General features: G+C 32.9%; 1 protein-coding gene across 2 annotated transcripts in view; it reads left to right on the top strand.

The window, feature by feature from the left end:
- The window catches only part of LOC129265039 (aftiphilin-like), a 44,203-nt gene extending 30,508 nt beyond the window's left edge, over nucleotides 1-13,695 (top strand). The window contains exons 6-8 of one of the 2 annotated variants that reach the window (XM_054903018.2): nucleotides 192-252; nucleotides 1,820-1,891; nucleotides 7,356-11,711. In XM_054903018.2, coding sequence (XP_054758993.2) covers nucleotides 192-252; nucleotides 1,820-1,891; nucleotides 7,356-7,723 — 501 coding nt within the window. In that variant the 3' untranslated portion in view covers nucleotides 7,724-11,711. Of the gene's footprint in view, nucleotides 1-191; nucleotides 253-1,819; nucleotides 1,892-7,355 lie in introns of both variants that reach the window. The other variant, XM_064101841.1, reaches the window with a different exon arrangement.
- Nucleotides 13,696-14,707: the final 1,012 nt, after the last annotated feature.

Below are 14,707 nucleotides of genomic sequence, written 5' to 3'. Positions count from 1 at the left end.
TGGTAAGGTTCATATATTGCAACCCTAAAAACAATCTTGCAAATATTGAGAGTCCAATATTCATTATTAATTTTGAACCTGATATGTATGGAAAGGCCTACTGACGAGCAAACAAAAGTCATAGGAGACTGTATTCATGATGTAGTTTATACATTATTTGTAATTAATCTATCTCTCTCTTGTTTTTGCAGGATACTGTACCCAAAGCAGAGTTTGACTGGAGCAACAGTGGTCTTATTAACCCTTTAGATGGTATGTTATGATTAAAACTTAATTTAATATACAATATTATTAGAATAAATAACTCTGGGGAGGGGTATATAGACAGTAGGTCCATGCTTGGAGTATTTTTATTTAATGGTGAAATCCAACAAGCAAGGGAAACTTAAAGGCAGTATATGTTAAAAAGATTTTTTTTCAAATACATTGATTCTAACATATAAAGTTACTTGGCTGTTTCACAAAGCTGTATTTAAAGTTACACATGACTTTTAATTACTGGAATATGAAATCCCAAAGTATGAGCCCTGAATTTGTCCTATTTTAATAGAGTATTGCTTTACTTTATATGTCAACTGAATCATGGGAAGATAAATAATCTGTACTAAAATATGGTTTCAATCACATAAATATTAATTTGCATTAAAATATTGAACTGCAACGTGATGTATTTCTTTCTAATTGGGAAACAGACTTGGGATACTATATTTCAGTCATTTATAAGCTTAGTAGTATACCACCTCTTCCTCTATCTGTAAGAGAGACCGACTGCTTTCAAAATATTGTGTCAAAGCAGTTTAATATGATTTTATGAATAAATCATGGGGGATCCTAATTTATTTCATTTCCAAATATGTATACATGCAAAGTATGTCACTAGTATCACCATCATAATTTGGATTGAGTCATGTGACATACTTCTATCTAGGCTGTAAAAATTCTACTTGGACATCTATTTGTATAGCAAAATCGATAGAGATGATTTATTATAGTGATATATGTGATAGAATATATATCTTTGGTAAACATGTTACACTGGGTTTTTGTATGTTCTTTAATTTCATGATTAGTACAGTGTCTGTTCTGTAATGATCAGTTCGTCTGTTTGCGTTACAGGATTATTATTGGTTCTGGTATTCATATGGGGTATACTATGTAATGACAATCATAAACATATAGGACCATAAACATGACACTGGGAGCCCTGAAGGAACATTGCATGAATGTCATAGGTGACAGCATGGACCTACTACTCATAGTAGTATGTCCATGGTGACAGTGATGTACAGTGCTGATAGCATGGACTGTAAAGCAGTATACAAGAACAATGTACAACAAATTAAACTAAAAATGAATAAAAGCATATCTCAATATAATTGATATATTGATGAAAATATTTTTTGAAGAAAAATTAGTAGCTTAAAATGATGTAGGTATTGGTCCCTTAACTTTTTGTCTATCAAATATTTATTAATTTCATGTCTTGCAGTAGATAATGAATATGATGATGGGACATTGAACATCATATCATGAATTCTACTTTCTGGGTTATGTAGGCATTTCACATATGAGTCTATAACGATATTTCATTTCTTATTAATCATGCCATTTCTCGGGTGTTGACTGTTGTGTTTTAAATTGTCACAAAATGGGCATTGATTCAGTCATGGTAGTATGAGTTTTAGAATTTTACAGTTGAAAAAATAGTATCTGATTCTCTTTTCCCCTTTTAATTAATAAAGCATGACACCTCTACTTTTCTCCTGTTTACAACTTATGTTCCCTTCTCATCTAACCAATTCTTATTGATATATAACAGCAAACAGTTTAAACCTGGACTTTTTCGCCAATGAGCGAAAGAGCTCTTCTTCTAGACATAAATCTAGATCAGGTAAAACTCCTCTTAGGGAGGACATATCCTAGAGGATCATTCATTAATAGTTTAGTGTGCATGTTCTTGAATTCTTAGATTTCAGTCGCTATCTTTTTTCAGTGTTGAGTGTAAATACTGTGTTAGAGTTTCCATGTTCAGTTATGTGGCTTGCAAGTACATGTATATTGCACTCACATTCTAGTTTATTTTACTTTCTTGATCAATTGTCAGATAGCATTTTTCTTCAGTTTTGTACTTTATTTTCTTTGCTCATATATTTACATAGATATATTCTTCTTTTACTATTGTATAGAGTAGACATTGTGGTGTTCATAGTTAGTTCTTGTATATATACAGTACTTTGCATGGTTTGATTTGCTGTGGGTTTCATGTTAATTTTATTATTTCTTCACAAGATGTATTATTTTGCTTCTTTTTTTCATACATCTTTCTTCATGTATATTTCTTGATAAAAGACACATTTATGGAATGGATGGATATGCAGATAGAACATTTTTGATTGCATTGTGTGTAAATGAGAGAAATTAGTGGGTAGAGAGAGTGGGAGTTGGAGAAAGAGAAAGAAATGAAGATTCTTGGAAGGAAACATAGAGAGAGGACAGCAATGTATTTCTGGTTTACCTCTTAGAGAGGTAAACCAGAAATACATTATTCATTTTTTTGGTAAAAATATTCTTAAAGTCTGTTGCATAATCAACGCATGTAGTGCTTCCTGTCCTGATCAGTAAGAAATCAATAACTGAAATCCACTTGGTTTTCCTGGAAAACAACATTATACAATATGCACAAAGTCTTTAGCAAGGCTGATCATGCAATATGTTCTCAATGTCGTGAATTTACTGGGGAATACATTCAACGCAATAAGATAAGAAAAGATCCAATATTTTGTCTTGTGAATATTGGTTGACCTTGTCAAAATGAGGAGACTAATGTCTCCTTGTTTTGTGTCTTAAAGTTAACTTTACACAATCATCATGTCATAATAAAGGATCTTGTTCCACTGTCTCCCTTGTCTTTACAAAGTCAACTAGATGAGATAAAGCATCTTGTTTTTTTGTCTTCTTGGCCTGATAATGTTTTTTTTTTCTTGTCTTATCAACTTCTTGATTCTCCTGAATTTGTGCGTTGCATGATATATGTGCCCTTTATTGCAAAGTCTCTCGTTCGCATTGATTCTGAGAGATTGGTCAACAACATTGTATTCAACACCATGCATTAATCAGTCTTTCACTTTCAAAGTGATTACTAACCTCATTTGAATGCTAAGGTTTTCCTAGGATTCATCTTCAAGTTAAATATTTCTTTTTAAGGACGTTCCACAGTTGATATGAAATCCATGTCATTTTCACCAAACTTTGCACAGAGGTACTTCAGCACCTAAATATTCCAGGATTGCCAAAAATAACATGGGTTCATGTGCTTGATTTTTGCTATCAAGTTCTCAACAAATGCGCATTCAAAAGGTTTAGACATTTTTGGACCTCATGGGATTACTACGTTGAGTTCAAACATCTATTACTCAGCCAAAACCCATGTAAATTTCATCAAATTTCACAGTATATTTCAGAACTGTATACTTAAGATGGATAATCCATTCATATCGCTAGTTGATTGACCTTTTAAGGCCAGAAGCACCTTCAGTTCTTTAAAATGGTGTGAAAAGATCACAAAAACCTATCTCAAAAATTTGATTGAATTTCTGTAACAAATTTGTGAAGTGCAATAACTGCGGCACTTTTTTCAAAACCCATGTCATTTTCACAAATATTTGCAAAGTCGTAGAGGAAGGAAATCTTAAGAGGTGTAAACATTACAAAATATGGGTTCATGTGCTTGTTTTTAAACTATCAGCACTTTTGTTGGAGGATATGAGCTTTTTGAAACACCAAAATTGCGCCAAATGCTTTGTATCTATATGAGGAAATATCTCAAACTGCTCTACCATTTATTCAAACTTGAGGTCATATTTGTCATAATTTGGATTAATTCGAAGTAAAGTGTTCTGAAATTTTAGAGGTATTTAAAAGATGGGTCCGTGGATTATTTTCAGCTTCATAAAATAACACATCTGATATGCCGTTAGAATGCAGATCAAGGGAAAAATCCACTGATACCTATAGCTAATCAATCACCTATTCATCCATTGTGACGTCAAAGTGCATAGCATGAAATATGTGCAGATCATGATGCGCATTAACTGTGGAACGTCCTTAAATTCTAAATCTCAATCATGGCCCATGCTATCTTAGAAAAAAGGTATTGACCCACAAGCGTCTTCTGAAAGTGAACGTTAGTGGCGCAGCAACACATGTATTATAAAATGCACAAATTATATCATCATCTTGATGGGTATTACAGTGTTATCTCCTGAGTTTTAGTTAGGAGTGAATTATTCCTTGCCCTTCTAGCTAGTAGAATATTCCAAGCTCATTATATGACGGAATGGTGACAGACCAATTACCTGCTAGCATGTCAAAATCTGCCCCTTGTAGTGCAATAGATCTTGGTTGTTTTGGGTGTTTTTTTTTTTGTTTTTTGTACTTATAATTGACTTGACAGGATGATGTGTCTTCTTGTCTTTACTTATTTCTATTTTCTCCTTTATTACATCATCATCTGTTATAAAAGCATTCCTTATATATATGAGTATTGAAATGGCTCCTTACTCTACTATCTGTAAAATATTCCAAGCTCATTAGTTGATGGAGTTGCTCTTATATCACCATCAGTGACATAGCAATTAACCGCTAGCAGGGTAACATCTGTCTCCTGGTGCAATATGCCTTACAAAAATCAAAATTAACTATTATGGTTCAAACTGCCTCGTTCTGATATTACAAAGCATACACCCATTTCAAATTCCATCACGCTGATTTATTTTGTTCATAAAAATTGTGATTACTCAAATGTATTATTGACGTCAGTAAGTTTTATTACTCTTATTTTATTCATCTTACCTTATTAACTGATCAACCTTCCTTTTCAAAACTTCTGGAATTTATTTCCCATCTTATATTACAACGGTGCTGTTGATTTATAGTGCATTTTTAATTACTCTGATTTCCTCATGATAAAACATGGGAATTGGATACAATTGCATCCTTGCAAAGGAAAGGAATGTACCTTCCTATATTCACTTTATACTGCTGAATAATTACACATAAAATGTGCTGTAAGAAAGGTTTTTGAATATGTTGGTGAATGGGATGAGATTGAATTGCACTATGCTTTACGAACAATGACTTTATTTTCCCTTTGGAAAAAAATAGTTGTGATTCTTCAAAAGGCACCATCACTCATATTAGCTACATCTCATTGTTCTACGGTATCTGAAATTGTATTCTCTACACTGTCTGAATTTCAGTTTCTGGCATTGTGACTTTGTTTAATTACATGCATTTCAACAAGAGATGGCACTGTTGTAAAAAAAATCTGTAAAAGCTTAAACAAGAACTGATATGTTTCTGGATCAGCCTGATTTAAACCAAAAAAAAATCAATTTGGAATAGCTGTCTAGGCAGAAATACAGAAATTGATTTATTGAACCAACTCATTTGTGGAATTATGACACTGATTATAGCAAAATTTTATGCAGTTAGAGCTATTCTACAGAAGAAAAATATCAAATTTTATATGAGGTATCCCAGAAAGAAATCACTGTGGATTTTAAGTATTTTGCAATTGAACTGTTTCATTTTTGTTTGCATCATTAATTACATCATCTTCACATTAAGAAAATGATCTTATCTTGATGACTTTAGTGAAATGAAAAAAAAATGTTTGTTTTCTTTTTAAGGGACAGTGCTTAAAATCCACCACTTGCTTTTTCCTTTGACATCTGGTATTTCTTTTCAGGCTTATTTAAACATATACATATATGCATGTATATTATCACTTTTTTTAATTCAACCTGTAAGGAGCATGTTTGAGCAATGCAAGTAAACAATATATATTTTGTATTTGAAAGAATGTATTATGTTTACATCTAGCTAACGCAGGAACCATATGGTGTGTTGATTTTGAGTTTCCTTGATATATTTTCTTGATGATGGGCCTAGTGGGCTTTCTCTTTCTTGGCTGTTGAATTCTTTCTGAATATGAAGGAATACAATGTAGAAGCACTGTAGATGCTTTGCTGCTGATAAAATGGAAAGTATATGAGGAATTATAGCTTGCTTATGGATGTAGTATATATTCTGTGTACATCTATCATGGAGTTGTGAAGTCCTGAATCTTCCATAGCTGTGATAGAGCAAATGATGTAATATATCAAAATATAGTTAGATGAATGATTCATTTTTTAGGTAGGCATGAATAGCATTCAAAGAATAACAGAGTTTTACATTTTTAAAAAAATTTTGTTATTTCGTAGTGTCTCTTAAGCAGGTACCCCATACATGTATGTCATGTAATATAAATGCCATAGATTTCATTTGTTTCATGATTACTGAAAATAGAATTTTTATAGAATGAAGTGATGTGTCTATTGATAAAATGAAAAGTAAAGAAAGTTTCATTTTGATTTAATGGTATTTTATATTTATAATTTATCTCATATATGTGATTTCACATAATTGAAACTTCAAAACCCACAACTGTAATTATTTTTTATTTGATGGATTTTAGCCAAACATTCATCAATGTGTATCCTCCATTTATTCCACTTCTATCAAAACCAACCTATTTCATTTTTTTCAGTAGTTAAAATACCATTTTGTCTGATTTTGATAAATGATATATACTATACTCTCAACTTTGGAAGTTGCTAATTCAACACTTTCATTGAATTATAGTCAGTAATAGACCAATTCAGGGGGGGGGTGATATAATACATCATCTTTAAACCATAAGGAAAGTGACTAGATTTTATGTTTGCTTTATTTTCACTTTCACTCACCCTTCCCCAATTGTTACCCCTTCCCCTCCATCCCCCCTTCTATCTCTCCCCCTCCACTCTGTCTCTCTCACACACATCTTTAATCATTGTCTCCCTTGATTTCTTGTCCTTGATACATGTATCCTAACCTTTATATATCCATCTTATTTGCTGTGCATGTTCTGCATGATGGTCATTTTACTCATCTAGTTTCCTCATTAATTTTCTCAGCACCTGCACCTTCAGTATCCATATTTTTAGCCAATATTTTTAGAATATGAATGTGGCTTTATCTGATATTCAATAAACAGGAATATTATTATTCATTTTGAGATTACTATTAGCTATTATACTTTAATCAAGGAAAGTTGAATAACCCCAGTCATTAAAACTAGTTTGAAAGTATATCAAAAGTGGATAATCAAATATTCCAGAAAAATCATTAAAACTGGAAACATGTTCTTTAAGTGTTTAAATTGTTTTTACCTTGTGGATGATTGGAAGTTGTATCATTTGTTGTTGGTGTTTTAAATGAAATTACAATTGCAATGTGTATTATCCTCTTTTTCTCATTTATATTCTCAGTGCAAAAAGTGGATCCAGAACTCTTGGACCTCGCGGTGAGTCCATCTGAACCTCCACTCCAACCAGCATTGACTCCATCTTCCTCATCTACCAACCAACCATCATCTTCCTCTCAGAGAAAGTCTCCTAATGCTCTTGACGAGATCCTCAAACATTCCTCATCCTCCATGGTCAAACAGAAACCAAAGCGAGAGGCAGGTCTCAGTTCTGAAGCCAATTCTGTCTTAGATTCACTCCCAGATCTCTCCTACATGCTAGCTAAGGTTCTCATGTTCCCTGTCGCTTCTTCCAACTCTTCATCTCCATCCAAACCAGCAGCAAAGAATGATGCAGTCCAGGGCACTGGCTGGGCAGAGTCAATCTCATGACATGATGGTCAGTAATGTTTGGTCAATCTCATGACAGGATAGTCAATAACATGTGGTCATTCTGATGAAAGGATAGTCAATAACATTTTATCAATCTCTTGACAGGATAGTTACTAATAATTGGTCAATCTCATGACAGGATAGTCAATAATACTTGGTTAATCTTATGGCAGGATAGTCAATAACAATTGGTCAATCTCATGACAGGATAGTCAATAACAATTGGTCAATCTCATGACAGAATAGTCAATAACAATTGGTCAATCTCATGACAGGATAGTCAATAACAATTGGTCAATCTCATGACAGGATAGTCAATAACAATTGGTCAATCTCATGACAGAATAGTCAATAACAATTGGTCAATCTCATGACAGGATAGTCAATAATACTTTGTCAATCTCTTGACAGGATACAATTGGTCAATCTCTTGACAGGATACAATTGGTCAATCTCTTGACAGGATAATCTGTAATCTGATTGGTCTAAATCGGATCACATGATATTCAGCGAATTGCACTATGGCATCCAAAATGCACTATCCTGCACTCTGACCTCATACCAGAAGCACTATCCTGCACTCTGACGTCATACCAAATGTACTATCTTGCACTCTGACATACCAAATGCACTATCCTGCACTAAGAGGTCAGAGTGCAGGATAGTGTGAGGTCTGGAATTATCTAGAATTGTCTAGAATTTAGATCAAATATAGCGTTTGGGGCAACTCAGTAACATTGGGGAGGGGGAAGGTTGTATAAAACCAACAATGTATACATTCTTGTGCATGGAGGACCTAAATAACCAACTCTGTGTTCGATTCGCCAAATGGATATACCGCACTCGGTCCTGCGTACCTCGGTGCTGTATATCCATTGGCTCTTCTCACATATCATTCATTACTTAGCCCTACATGCACGCGCTTATTTATATGCATCATTTGTATAATATGAACCTGATCCATCTATACTACAGAAAGTGAACTTTTAAATTGGGTACCCATGTAATAAAGACACATACCTCTTTGACTTCCGCACTCCTCCTGTTTTATCCTCCAACATGTCCCCTTCAAAATAACAGTTAAGTGCCCCTGCCACCTCTTATAAGAGCAAAATGTTTTTGAATATCACTATGAATATTTGCTCCCACCCAGTATTAAAAAAATATGTGAAGTTTTCAAATGAAAAATGGGGAAAATTCATACTTTGTTCCACAACCTGTAGCCTGGCTCAGACAAAAATATTGAATATCTGCAAAGTGTTAATGTGTAAATGAACATGCAAAGTAGTTATTACCTCAAGTAAACACATGTACCTTAGTTTATTCCATAGTATGAAATTCAATTTTAATCCAAAGTCTAAAAAAATGATGTCTAGTATAGCTCTTATATTTTGATCATATCAGCACATAATGCATTATAATTGCAATCAGCATTAGAATACATGTATGTCTCTGTGTATGAGAAATTACAATTATGGTTACTTTGCCAATTTGGTAACTCCCGTGGTTACAGGGCTCAACAACTAAATCAAATTAAAGGTTTCCATGGTAGTTACTCTAATGGCAAAGCTACGTAATCTTTAATAAATATCCCCTTGTCTTGATCGTCAAACGAGGCTAATATACCGACCAACAAAATTTGCATCCCTTTCCTTTGATTATATTTATTGTGGAATTCAGTCAAATAACATTCAGAATAATCTGAAATAGAGAGCCAAAGTAAATTATACGCAAATCATTTCTATTGATCATGCTATTGAGTAAACTATTGAGGCATATACCTGTACTTCTATTCATTGTTTTGTTTATACATGAAAAAGGAGTTTGAGTGTACATAATTACAGAGAATATATATTGCTACCAGTGCTGATATTTCACTACAAGAATTTGATAAATAATGATAATATTTCATGTACAGTATGTATTATTCCATTGAAAACATGTTTATATCTATGTGATATGGAGTAGGTTGAGTCGATATTGAGTTTCATGTATTTGACTTCCAACCGTTACCGGTAATAACCATTATTTACTACTTTGTAATGTAACAGATGTACTGTATTGCCATTCTAGTTGATGAAAATAAAAGGCACTAAATTTTTTATCTCGTTTCTTGTGAGGTAATTGTTAGACTACTTCAGAATCAATGGAGTATGAAAACATGAATGATAATTGTGCCATTACTCTTTATGTGCATATGAATATATGTTCGATCACGCTATAATGAAATTAGTATTGTTTCATTTGCAGCTACAGTACAATCTTTATTCTAATTTTATCACAAGTAAAATATGTATTTATGTGTATTTATATGTATTTCTCATATTCCATTCCATGATCCTTCTAAGGAGATGATTATATTTCACTTTTCAAGATATTGAAAGATTTCAATTAAGAATAAATATCTATATCTATCTTAAATTAAATGATTTCTATTTGCAATCAGATTTTAGAAGACAGCATCAATTATAATCGGGTTAAATTGCTCTCTATCAAAGAAAATATTAATTTTCCTATTATGAAATCCAGAATCATTTGCTGCACAGCCCCAACTAAATTGATATTTGCATGTAATATTTTAATGAGCAATTATGATTTGGTTTATAAAATGTATTCTCTATATTAATCCTTGTTTTGTAAGAGGTTACTTTTGTGTTATTTAGAAATATATGTGTATTCATCTTTAAAATCTTATATGTATTCTGATATTTCACTGTAATATTATCTGTTCGCTCTGTTAGTATGAATTGGTATACTAGTATATTTGTATTATATACTTACATCATACTTTGCTCAATACTAATAATATACTAGTTCAATGTTAGTTGACTTGCTGACTCTGTCTGGGACAGCACATGATAATTACTTTCCAAAGATAAGGCTACTCAACATTCCCCAATAATTGTGATTGTTTGCTGCCCTCTACTGAGAGAATGCAGACATTGTGTAAATGTGTACAAGTCTTTGTTCTACTGCATGTTTGTGTGTCATGCTTGCTTTTTCCTTTCAATTGATATTGAGCTCCTTTGTAGACAAAGAAATATTTCTTGTTACCTCAAAAATAGTTTAGGCCCCAGGCAGTAACTTTCATGGGTATTGTTTGTTCTTTGCAGCATCTAGAATCACAGTTCATTTATAATGTTGACTGAACTAGTCTACCTACTGCAGATTGCAAGATTCTTGGAACTGAGGTTAAAGTTTCATGATAAATATATAAATTAATACCATGCCATGATAGTTATTGATTACTGATAGACTTTGTCACTTTCAGAAAGTAACATAAATTATGCAGATTTAGTTGTAACATTCATTGTTACAGTAGCCTAAAGGTGTTCTCCAACTTTCCCAAAGGCAAAGTTATATAGCAAAATACAATCTTCCTGTTTGTAAAGTTACATGCACTTTCACCGTATGAGCCTCTGAATATACTGGAATTGAGCCAGTCCCTGTGCGTTGGGTCGCTATAGAAGAATTATTAGAGTTTGTTTAAGGTATGATGACACATCATTAGCTGCTGTAATGTAGTTTTAAAAGGATTGGTTTGAGAGCAATGAGTTGTATTTCTCTGCTGTAATTGAGCCTGTCAGGTCACAGGATATTGGAGCCACAGATAGTGTGCTTCTCACTCTAGCACCTGTTGATGGTCTTTGTTTAAGAGAAGTAATCAAGTGAGTGGATAGCAGTAATCAAACTGACATAACTGGTCATCATACTGTCCATTTAAATTGACCAACTTGGGCAGTGACCAGACTCTTGCCAAGTTCATGGTCATGTCATTCATTCTCTCCTACCTTAATAAGTAGTGATTATCTTTTCTATTCATTCTTTGCTTTTTACAATTATTCTTTGAAAGGACTCTACCTTTTAATTATTAGGGTAATATACTATCATGGGGGTAATTCCTATATCAAAATATGTGAGTAACTGTTTTGCAAATTGGGGAAAAATACCAGGATCTGTAGCTAATTCATCTTGCAATATCCTTCTGAAAAAAAAATGGGACTGATTTAAGGGGGGCGGGGGGTCATTAATAACAATATTAAAAGTAGACAAACTAGCCATTATCCAATCATATGTGAAAATTTATGTAGCTATTAATAGTTACTGTGAATTTTGTGAGTACATTTTTTATGGGACAACCAAGGCTGGCAATGTTTCATCTAAACTTAGCTGGTTTTCATTGATTAAATCACGTTGGAAATATGAAAATTAACAAATCAATATTTGATACGGCAAAATGGGTAATATATTTTACTGCATATTGAGGGAGTCAACCAGCAGACCTTGAAGTGTTGAAAAAGAAATATTTTAATTAGATGACTGATGTTTTACCTTTAAGTAGTTGAGTAAGACTAAGATGAGTGTGACTCACAGTAAAGCAAATGTCATGTATAATTGAAAGGAAGAGGAAAAGTGGCTGTAGAATGTCTCTACTAACTAATGAATTTAGTTTTTATCATGGTTATCTGTAAGCTTATCTCATTGAAAATGAAATTGAAAACAAAAGTAGGCCAACAGAAGAACAAAGAATCATAGATACAACTATTATGATATAAGCTTTCATTTTAAATATATTTTTTGTTTTTTTGCAATAAAAAATCTGCAGTATTTTGTTTTAGATGCATGAACAGATCCTGGTAAATTTGAAGTTAATATCATTTTGTGACCCCACCCCAACCCCGTGAAGAAAAACAATTCCACAAACTCAAATAAGTCAGTTGAATGTTTATAATGACACTGGCATTGCCACTTATGATCAGATTATAAAGATATTTTGTTCTTTGTTTGATGAAAATCATGATATCATTCAGGATAGAGAGTCATGTTAAATTAGATAACACAGTGTAGTTGATTTAGATAGTGTAAAAGTGCAGTTGTAGGCTTCCATAAGTCTTTTATCATACAATCATGATTCAGTGTACTATACTTGACAAATCAATCATATCTCTTACTTCTACTCAACTTGGTCCTTATAACTGAATAACTAAATAGCCCACTCCCCTATTCTAAACTCATAGTCTTAGTTTTCTAGTTGTCCCTAGTTACAAATCAAGATATACATGTTTCTTTCTGTTTCTTTTATCAATGGAGCCGGCTGGGTGAGAGAAAACAATTCTTTTTTTTCTTATGAATGGTAAAAAAATGAGACAGCCTTGACAAAGGCATCAGCCTTCATGGTAGAAGAGAGAAGCTATTGTATCAAAGTTTAATAACAAGGTGTTGTAACAATAGAAAACACAAACAGATGTAATATGTTCATGCCCATCACAGATATATAAATATACACAGGTATAAACATGTTTATGTCAGAATAGTATTGGTGTATCATCCAATTGTGTGTTAGGAGACTTCAGTAGTGGTTGTTCTTTTATTTGTTTTCCATAACTGCTTTACAAACAGGAGTCATAAGATACTGCCTTGCTGTTTTTAAACATAGTCAACAATGCAGTAGCTAAACAACAATATGTTGAAATTTTCAATTCTATTTGAAGTATTTTCTGAGATCAATTTACTCTTTTGCTTATTTTCTTCACCATTCATATTGTGAGCATAAACCAAGGGGCTACTATTTTCTAAATGTACTTATAATGGGGATCTCATTTTACGTCAAGAACTCTTTAACTGTACTTTAGCAAAATCTATATGGTCACTGGATATGATACACTAGTACGTGAATGTGACTTAACTGTACTCTTGCTGTCATAATATATTTTTTATATGATGTCATTATATACTAATCCAATAAAATTTCATTGGAAAAGCTTGATTTCATGCATATAGAAAAAAAGTATATTGCCATGGATATGGAATGTTTATGATCTTCATCTTTTTGTTTTAATTCGATGCTTTTTCTTGTTTCATTTTATGTTTACATTTTCCCCTTTCCTTTAATAGTGTGAATTGCTCAATAATTCAGTGTAAATATTAAATCAAACCTTAATTAAAACTGAACAGTAATATTAAAAATTTTCAAAAAAATGTTCTATTTCATCACCATCCTCACAAACTGACCAAAGTAACAAACAATTTTTTAAATTGAATAATAGGTTTACTTTTGTAGCTGTTTTGGATAGTTTAAAAAAAATTGTGATTTAACGTCATGTTTGATACCACGATAGTACAATATTCAAGGAAATGAATGAGATCATGATGATTCTCAACTTTGCTAAAAAATAAAACAATTGACAGTCTAGTTTAATTTGTCAACATTTTTTCATTGACACTTGGTGAAAATGGTGATGATATGAAACATATTGGCAAATGTTCCTTGTTTTTACCTTATCACAATATCAGATAGATTGACATTTATGTTAAATGATTTACCTGTCATCATTCTTACCTACTGTATTTACTTTGGTTTGCAAATGATTTCCTGAGGTCAAATATTAACAATATATTGGTAGCTGATCACTTAACTCCACTGCTGTCTTTGAAGTCAGTATCCATTGTGTTTCCCCAATAATTTTCTAGCAGTCAAAGACACCGTTCTCACTACCTTCCTAAAACTAGTTTACTGGAAACTAGTTTAACCATGGAGCTATTAACACGGTTTAATGTGTAATGAGAGCGGTTGAAGCGATCTTCCAAACCGGTTCATAAAACCACCTCGCGATGTAGTTTTGAAGATCGCTTTGCCTCGTTAAACTAGTTTTAGCGTAAGTGAGGACCCAACCGTTCTGCGGGAAGCGATCTCATATTTTGAGTGCACTACTCCACACCATGTGTGTGGAATGCCTACACTGCAGTTTAAAATTTCGCGCGAAACGTGTCTCCCCACTGAGAGCGTTCCCATAGCAACAAGATCGCTTTTCGTGAAGTAAATTGAAAACCACTTTCGGGTGATCAAATGGGAACGCTAGCAAAGCGATCTTCCAAACCAGTTTCCAGTAACATTAGTTTCAGAAAGAGTAATGAGAACGGTGTCCTAATTAATCAGGTAGAACCTCTTCTATTGGCAAGGCCAATATTTTTGTGTGCATATTA

The sequence above is a fragment of the Lytechinus pictus genome, chromosome 7 (assembly GCF_037042905.1).
Source record: "Lytechinus pictus isolate F3 Inbred chromosome 7, Lp3.0, whole genome shotgun sequence".
Lineage (NCBI taxonomy): Eukaryota > Metazoa > Echinodermata > Echinoidea > Temnopleuroida > Toxopneustidae > Lytechinus > Lytechinus pictus.
This window is presented reverse-complemented; position numbering and strand designations above follow the sequence as displayed.